Here is a 9,694-nt window from a genome sequence, read left to right as displayed (position 1 = left end):
CAACCATTGTTTGTGGTTCCTTCTCGATGTCCATGTTTTGATTTAGCCTCTTTATACCCAACAATAGTTGTAGTTGTTATGGTTTAGAAGTTTATTAGAATATTAAATGTCCAGCATGTACATGAAAGGTAGCCTTTTCAAAGAGCTGATAAGTTTTTAAAGCAAAAGTGCCATTTAAATTAATTACTATTTAATAACTGTCTGAAAACCCATGCATATGTTTATTAGACCTGTCAGAAATAGATTTGTTTCACGTTACTTTCTTCCATTCTAGGTGAGTTCCTATTAAAAGATGAAGTTCCATTAAATGAAAGATCATGGCTGTTATCTGACACTTGCTTGAATTTTCTAGTAGTACTTTCTATTGTGTTTGCCACAAAATTACCCACTCGGTTAATATCAAATCAAATCCCACAGAGAATCACTCGTGAACAATGAAAACAGTTTGATGGTATAAAATAATGTTGTGCAAAATTGCTTCTGTTGCCTTGCAAACTGCATGACATCAATAGTGTTACTCATAAATGTTCATTTTTATAATGCAGTTGATTATACAAAGAATGCATATTTTTTTTGTCAGATAAGTTTTAGTAGTTAATAGTTTTTGATATTTAAGATCTTAAACCAAAGTCATATATCCTAGTCTTGCCATCAAATCTATAAAAACTGCATGCATTGAAACAAAATGCTAACTTCAAACCATTATTTTAACTAAACCAGTATAGCAGCTCAATCTAAAGTGGTTTGTCTGTCAACAAACGGCTTCTCTCTTCATTGGCTGGAAACAGAGCAGATCTCAGTTTACTTAAACTCCAGCTTTCGACACCAGAGTTTCTCTCTGCATCATCGAACATGGAGCGTCTCACCGGACGATACCTGTAAGAAAGGAAAGAAATAATAATTAAGAATAAGGTGTCTTGTTTTGCAATGTTTGTTTAAAGGTACTCACTTGTAGATCATAATAGCAATGAAGGCAAAGATGGAAATAAGCACAGCACTCGAAGATAAAACTACCTCAGCAATGTGGGAGGGTTTAGGAGTGCCTTCAAAGAGAGAAAGAGGTACAGGATTCAAGAAGACCATTCAGCATAAAAAGTTTAGAGATTATATAAAAACAATATTATAAATTATTAAAACCAATTTTATATACATTTGTTTATAATAAATATCTTTTCCAATATTATCCCTGTTGTTTGACACTTTAAAGTCCAGAGACAAGGCATACAGATTGATAAAGGACTTACTTTTGTCAAGGCGGTTGCCAACGGTTACTGAGGTGGTAGCAAGAGCCAAGCCGCCGGGAAGTCCCAGAGTGATGTTGACGCAATACGTGCCCGGCGTCTGAAAGATGCGTGTCAAACTAATCTTGCAGCCTTCACCCGAGGGGGACGCGTCCTCACACAGAATATTATTAAACTCCCTACAGGTGGAGTCAGCCAGCACTGTACAGGCCACTGAGGGAACGCTGAGGAAAGAAAGAATGATGTGTATAACATGTCTGAGTGTAATACAGACATGATCTGTAGGCGTACTGAATGTTTTTGACGTGCTGTTAAATTCCAGCGCTGCAGGGCTTCTGGGATTCACTGCGGACTAGAATCATTTTCTGTGATGCAGTGAGCAGTGTTGAAGTCTCGAGACTCGAACTCGGTCTCGAGACCCTATTTTAATGGTCTTGGTCTTGTCATGGACTTGTGTGCATTTTGACTCGGTCTCGACTCGTACTCGAACATGTTCGGAATTGGACTTATGCCCGAGTCCACTCGAGTCCCAGCATTGCAAAAATATTAAACACATGGAAAAGAAATCCCTTTATGGGCCAAAAATGAAAGTTGTTTCTATAGCTTTTCATGGCGTCTCCTGATTGTCTAATATTGATGTCCAGTCTGTACAAAGTAAAAACTGGTTGAAATTTTGAGTTTACACATGGAAATAAATTAAGTGAGACGCTTTGAAATAAACTGAGCTGAATGATTTGAGTGCAGTAAGATAGCAAGCAACCATTGAATCAAGGTTAAAAATGGATGATTTGTCAATGTTCATTGCATTGAATCAGTATCACTTTTGTACCTGCAAAAATCACCATTATTGTGATCTTTTTTTAGCTTTAGTTGAGCTCTTGGCTCTTCTATTTTAATGTTAAATTAGGTTTCCTTCAGCCATAACTGTGTTAAAATAAATTAGTTGTGGCAAAGAGATGACTATTTCTGAATGGTAATGCATGCATTTTGAAATTGTTTAGATCACTGTTAATAATTGGGTTTGGTTTATTAATGTGTCAGCTCTGTGGATCTGTAGTTTGATATACTGTGATTTTTTTAGGAATTAACATATTCACAATCTGTTAAACCACTTTAACACACAACTACATCAAGAAAATGCATATGAAACTCAACAATGGTGACAATAAACAAAAGAAAGCTTCATGCTGCAATGCATGCTGGGTGATCTGTTTATCTGAATTATTTTGACGATTGTCATCATTGTTGAGGGTTGTATGATGAGGGTTGATGTCAGTGAAATATGTTTGTTTATTTTCTCTCAATACTTGTGCATTGACTAGCCAGAGCACTCAGACCAGTCATCAATTGATCAATAATTTTTAAAACTAATACATTTTATTACAGCCTGACAATTTCCATGAGAACAACCCCAACTTTTGTAAAAGCATGTCACAGTGCACAAGTGTTTTATAACACTACTACATGACCTGAACGAATTAATTTAACAAAAGTCAAGGATCAAGAGCCCAACTAAAGCAAACACTGATCACAATAATGGTTATTATTGTGGGTACAAAACTCATTTCACAGAGTCTCATTTCATTTATTTCCATGTGAAAACTGAAAGTAGTCTGATAAACTCCAGATTTGAACCAGTTTTTACTTTGTACCAAGGTCCCCTGTACGTCAATATCAGACGTTCAGAAAATGTAATAATGGGCCAATAAAGGGACGTCTTTTTCAACATCGAAAGATGCAGAAAAGACGTGTTTTGGACATATCTTTGGTCAGGGGGAAGTCATAATTATAATAAAATTACCTTTACAACACTTACTATGTGGCCTTTTTTACCCTCAGCTAATAATATTTTTAAACTAATATCAGTCTAAGTAAATAAAACACAGTGTACATGCCATGGTATATTTAATGCACTGAGCACTATGAGCTCGGTGCCAGTTTTATTATTTCCACCAAACATTTAACATATTCTTGAAGATTTCTATAGGTCTCGTCTCAGATCTCTTGTCCTAGGACTCGGACTTGACTCGGACTCGACCCTCTCTGGACTCGGTCTTGACTCGAACTCGACCTACTCTGGACTCGGACTTGACTTGGACTCGAATGAGCTGGTCTCGACTACAACACTGGCAGTGAGATCTTTGGTGTCAGTAGAATTTATATATTTATTTGTCAGTTATATAAGGATACAACTTATCTAACTATATACGTATACAACTTGTATAGTATACAACAGTGAAATTCAATCTGGCAACTCTATAGATGGTGCAAAAAAAATATATATATAAGATGAAAGAAAAAAAAAATATATAATATATTATTATTAAATAAATTAATTGTTATTACTTTATATGTATATTATTTAAATGTAAGTAGTTGGAGGAAATAAGAAATAAAATATAATTAAATAAAATTATGAACGTTAACTAATGAACGTTAACCATGAAGTTTAGTTGGTGGTCTGTTTACATTTTTACAGAGAAGTTTCAAATACTCTTCAAAAACTCTTCTTGTGAACTGCATTTCTGTTTGTGTGTGTAGCCATCGTACCTGCCTGAGCATGTCACCACAAAATTGACAGAGGTGTTGGTGACTTCAGCTGATGACACATTTAAAATCTTATTGGGTAGCTCATTGTATAGAGCTAGAGGAGGTTCTGCAGAAACACACACAGAAAACAGCACAAACAAACAATTAAGCTTTTTAAAAACCTTCATCAAATAAAATCATAATGCCTTTAGTTGTTAGGCAGCGTTCTTAAATCATCCTTACCAATAATAATGACCTCGCCCTCAAAGGATCCATACATGTAACGGAAACAGTCTGACTCCCTGGAGTGTGTGTGTCTGATCATGGATGGGGAGATGGGCTGGCTATGGGTTGGGCTGGTTTCAGGTACAGGAGTTGCTGTAACGGCAGATGTCACATCTGCATCTGTTTGGAATGATTCTGTTGTCGGGACAGCACTTGTGGGAGCTCGAGGTGTAGTTGGCGAAGGGTTGGTTATAATAGGAGCTAGACAAAAGTTATCATTTAAAAAAAACAAAATTATTACAAGCATTGGCCCATTATGCTGGGATACAAATGACTTTTATTTTGTAATTTAAAGGGACAGTTCACCCAAAAATACAATTCTGTCATCATTTACTCACCCTCAAATTGTTCCAAATCTGTGTCAATTTCAATAGAAAAAAATGTCAAAAGTGCCCCAGAACTGCTTGCTTTCCTACATTCTTTTCTATAGTAGTCAATGGTGGCCAAGAACTGTTTGGTTCCAAACATTCTTTCAAATATCTTTCTCTGTGTTCATCAGAACAAAGATATTTATTCAGATTTGGAACAACAGAATTTTCATTTTTTGGGTGAACTGTTCCTTTAACAAGTGTCATGGTTTCACACTGTTAAACAACCATAAGCTCTGTGTCTTACCCTTGGTGGTCTCCATTTTGCTGGTGACTGTATGAGTTCCATGTGGTGGTGTAGTCACTGCTGTTAATGCAAAAAATAAATGTGATTCAGTCCTTTCATCCTTTATAGACCATGAGGACTCTCAGTCAACATCCAAATATCTAAAGCTATTTGGAACATATATGCGTAAATTCACAAATAGAGACTGTTTATAGCTATTTGTCCAGATTTTAAGGACATGTCTGATGTCTTACAGAAGATGAGATGCTTGTGTTTTTGAGATTACCTGTGGTGCGAGCCCGTGTAAAATGCATTGCAGTGGGAGTTGGTGGTGGGCAGGGAATGCGAAACGCTGCTTCTACGAGGAGCTTGACCGTTACGTTTCCAAGCATGTCGTACGCATGGGTCGCCACGTTGCTGTGGGTGACCAGTTGGTTGCCATCCCGAAAGTCCCAAATAAAGTCTACTACATCAGCTGTCTGTAGGTAGTTACTTGGATCGTGGATCTGGACTTTGAATATTACATCTGAGCTTCTGACAAACACATTTTTCTCCCATATTTGTACTGCTTCTTTTTGTGAAATGTTCACTGAGAGTGGAATCTTATCTGAAAATCAATCACAACTTATTAATCTTAAAAAGTTATCACACTTTCTGCATCAGACATGAGAATGAGAAACACTGAAAGTTTGTGTGTGTGTGAGAGAGAGAAAGAAAGAGACAGAGAGCAAAATAACCAGACCTGTAATGAAGTATACGGTATTGTCAGTAGAGAGTGGGGTGTACTTTCTGCGTTCACGTTTGCGATACACCATCACCTCCATCACACCAGCTCCAAAAGTCATGTTAGTGGTGTTCAGAGTGAGATGAGAGGAGGAGCCATCACATGTCTCAAAATACTGGCCTATATGATAGACACCAAGCTATTAGCGTGCTTCTATGTTGTAAACATGTAAGTATTTGGATTCACAGATGATTGGATGTGTAAATATCTCTCACCCATCGAGTGCCAAACATAGACATAACCTTTACGTCTCCAGTCACTGGTCTGAGGAAAAGGCTTTCCATCAGGAAAAACATTACATCTTTTCAAATCTGCACACTTTCCAAAGCCATAGTTATCCAACCATCCAACATACCCTGAGCGCAGCTGTCCATTGGCTGACAAAATAAAAGGGTTAAACAAAACAAACCAACAAACAACCAAATAAGATTTTTTTCCATAAATAGGGCAATGAATTATAAGGCAAATGTTCAAAATAAAATAGCTAATACAAACATTTCTAAGTTCCAATTTTTTTCTTAAAATAATTACAAATAAAGTTCATAGAAACAAATCACATTTTATTCACATTTAACTTGTTGCAGAGCCTTCATAAAGCAACAGTTTGATTACATCTTGCATTTCTTTTTAGTGTATTTGTGTATTGTCGATCACATCAAAAGCACCTGACGCCTCCGTCAAAACATCGTCACAGTGTTCGTCATACACCAGGTTGCCGTCAGCGTCCTCTTTCTGGCACGGCGGGAACTCCAGCGCTGCAGTGAATGAGACGCGCGAGCCGTTCATCGCAGGACTGTCGCTCGTGAGGCGCACTCGCGGAATTTTACCTGTGAGAACATTGCACAGTTAGCGTGTTACGAGCGTATGAATGTCGATATATATTTTACACGACTGTTACCATGTCTGCGCGTCAGCTCTTGTTTGAAAGGAGGATACAGAGATTCGTCCCATGGCTTGCTGTCCGGTTCCCATCCAGGGATCGGAAATGGAATGGGAGGCTTGTGTTTGTGAGGAAACATGTCGCCATAAGCTGCATAAATAATAAAAATGTAAATAAATGTGACTGTAAAAGTAAAGTGACACAACAACATTATTAGAAATCTTGTGTGCAAGAGAAGGTAAAAGACTGACGCTTTAATAATTAAGAAAAGCATATTTTCTTATAAAAGTCTAAACATAATTTCTGTGCATACTAGTGGGAAATAATTGAATACCTAAATTTTAATGTAAGGCGTAGCAAACTAAATGTGGAAACAATTAGCTTCATGATAAATAGGCCTATGTTGGAGGCACACAGCGAATATAACATGAGACTTTGGCAGCGCGCGCCTGTGACGCACGAAGCTAAGAAGTTGCCAATTTTAAAAGCGCAGTTTAAGAAAATGAGACCATCTAAAAATTACAGCTCAACTGAATCGATTTTTTCGTTATTAATATGACCATATATTACTAATATAATGTGTTGGACGGAGATTTACATTCGATACATTTGTCTAATAATCGTCTATTATGTCTATAACGAAAACTTAATATTGCCTGTTGTGCCTCGAACGAAATATTGTTTCGGGAAAGTTTGTCACAATACTGACCTGGATACATGGCACATAACGCTACAATGTAGCAACTCGTTGCCTCAAAATTTTTGAGTTTTAGAGATTCTTGGTTTAAGTAAGCAGAACCTTCAAATTTTGATTACTGTTGAGTTAAAGTTCATAAGAAATCTTAGTTAGTGCGAATTAAATATTTAATTTATCCTTTTTATGAAATTAAGTAGACAGAACTTAAACAAATAAGTACCAAAATTGCATTTTTAAGTTAACTAAACTAAATTCTTTCGGTTTCATTATTTTGCATATTCCTTAGTCTTAATATGCATAAATAAAACACCTTGACTTATACAATACAAAATGAGCAAGAAGAGACTGATCTCAGAACTGGCATTAGAACAGTTACTGCTCACTGGTGACATAACAGATGTTACAGGTGAAATGTAGCTTCGCAGAGACTAGGCACATGCACCACTCTTCTAAACAATGGTAACCACAAAACTGAAAAATATGTCAAACTCTTCTAAATATCTAAGAGAAGTGAACATTAGACACTAAAGAGTCTTTAACTTTACTAAAAACATATAAAATAATCATATATTTTTTAATTTACTCTCCTAATGCAGTCTGACACAAAGCATGCTGGGAATTGGGAATCCTTCTTGACCAATTGTTGAATTAACATGTTTAAATTAAGTAAGGAGGAAATAAAATTTTTGAGTTTTATTCAAGTTAATCAAAAATAATCATTATACTTTACTCAAAAGTAAAAAAGTGTTTCACGAACTTAAAATATTTAAGTAAGTAGAACTTTTTTTATAAAATTAAGTTTACATTACTTAATCTGTTTGATTATTTTGAACATTTGGGTTTACAGTGTATAATTAGTTTCAAGAGACTGCAGCGCGCGGATAAACAGCTATTTATTCGAAATACAATTTGATAGCCTATGTTGCGTTTAAAATAAGTTCGATGGTTTATCCTTATCAAGTGATTTTTGAAGATTATTTACAGAAGATTATAATATGAAGATTTATTCTTTATTTCTTTGACTTTTTGCCTGGACATATGGGCAACCAAAAGTCTTATTACACATGGAAAATAGTGTAGGCTATTTTACAATAGATTTGTGTCTAAAATCCTAATGTTATTGCGTTTCATCAAACATGCACGTCAAAAACTATTAGGATCATAAACATAAACTGAATAATAATAACAAACTGATAATAAAGCGCCCCTACTCACTTTTTTTGCTGTTGGTTATAGGAACAAACAATGCCCAGATCAGCACAAATATAATTTCCAGATGCACCATGTTGACGTATTTCTCTGTTTTGCCCTCTAAACTAGTCCAGTTGCTTGCAGATCCATCCGACTCACTTCTGCTCTGGCTCAACTTCCCCCTTCGTTTGCTCCAACTCTAATTTAATAGAACAAGCATGTGACGTTTCTGTAACTAGACGCATCTGATTTTCAATTACATGACCCATGGACCAACGAGGAGCGCGTGCACATCTCATGTGCACTTACACCATATTTCGAAACATTTTTGTATAAGAGCTGGCTTGATGTGTGCTAACTTTTCGAATTCATATCATATATGTGCGCCATTTTTGGTAGCCTATATATGTAAATCTAAAACTTGAAATAGCTGTTATAAAAAAAGAAATAAACAATAATAACCATGTTTTGTTTTGTGTCTAAATCCCCGTAAACAGCGAGCCCTTCATTTAGTTCTGCTAGTTTTGATTATTATCAGTATCAGAAACAAATATTACAGAAACAAATATCATCACACTTGATAGAACTTAATACAAATAGAAATAATATTTAGGGCAAAATATTATTTTTCTCAGTGATGTTTATAAAATAACATTATTTTACATTTTTATCATTTTATTTCTCATTATAATTGTGTCACTTATATATCAATTGAATTGTTAATAATGTAACAAGATACAACAATGGTTTATCAGAATAACCACGTTTCAACGAATTGCGAATATGCATGAATGTAGACTAAAATAATTTTGATTGCGTCCAAACTCATGAAAACACGTCGTTATTAATTTTTAAAATGTCATAAAAAGTCATAAAACAGTGCAAAAGTACAAAAGATTTGTGGAAAATGTGAAGAGCAGATTGCATGATTTATTTAAAAGCAGGTTAAAATACGCAGGGAAATAGCAAAAAACATTATTCATCAAGCATCAACGAAACCCAGAGAATATGTTTTAATACTGACCACATGATTCATAAATGTATTTCTATTTTATAAAGTTTGGCGCAGATTTTGTTTAAGTACACTGGCATGTAATCACATGCGTCTCTCACGAGCTGATGTAATTTCGTCAGTTTGAAAGTTCTTTCCCGTCTGTAATGTAATCACAATGTGACTTTCCTTTCAAGTGGCAAGACTTCCGTCCCGTTTTGTAGTTAAAACAACAACAAAAACAACAACAAAAAATGTTTTATAAAGAATATTTATAACAAAATTATTTAATACGAAACGCATGTGATGACTTCATGACTAGACTATATTTAATTCTTGTCCTCTTTTAAAACAATAGCGAATATGTATTTTGGCCACCAGAGGCTGCTCTCACTCTTTCACGAGGACATGGTTGAGGTTTTAAGTAGGTTTTGAAGAAGTGTTTCACTTTATGGTCTATGTGGGTCTTTGCTGGTTATATGATGGGTTCTGTTGGTGGGAT

General features: G+C 35.5%; 1 protein-coding gene across 1 annotated transcript; it reads right to left on the bottom strand.

Annotated features, from left to right (window-relative positions):
- Window positions 1–2: 2 nt before the first annotated feature.
- Window positions 3–8,350, bottom strand: gpnmb (glycoprotein (transmembrane) nmb). The gene is made up of 12 exons (XM_057355055.1): window positions 8,226–8,350; window positions 6,332–6,463; window positions 6,099–6,260; window positions 5,649–5,810; window positions 5,392–5,553; window positions 4,936–5,256; window positions 4,671–4,730; window positions 4,014–4,256; window positions 3,792–3,897; window positions 1,245–1,465; window positions 950–1,043; window positions 3–876 (listed from the first exon to the last, which is right to left on the bottom strand). The coding sequence occupies exons 1-12, from the start codon at window positions 8,293–8,295 to the stop codon at window positions 735–737; spliced, it is 1,875 nt and encodes a 624-aa protein (XP_057211038.1). The 5' UTR covers window positions 8,296–8,350; the 3' UTR covers window positions 3–734.
- Window positions 8,351–9,694: the final 1,344 nt, after the last annotated feature.

The sequence above is a fragment of the Triplophysa rosa genome, linkage group LG16 (genome assembly GCF_024868665.1).
Source record: "Triplophysa rosa linkage group LG16, Trosa_1v2, whole genome shotgun sequence".
NCBI classification, from domain to species: Eukaryota; Metazoa; Chordata; class Actinopteri; order Cypriniformes; family Nemacheilidae; genus Triplophysa; species Triplophysa rosa.
Note: the sequence above shows the minus strand (reverse complement) of the source record. Positions and strands in the feature narration are given on the sequence as shown.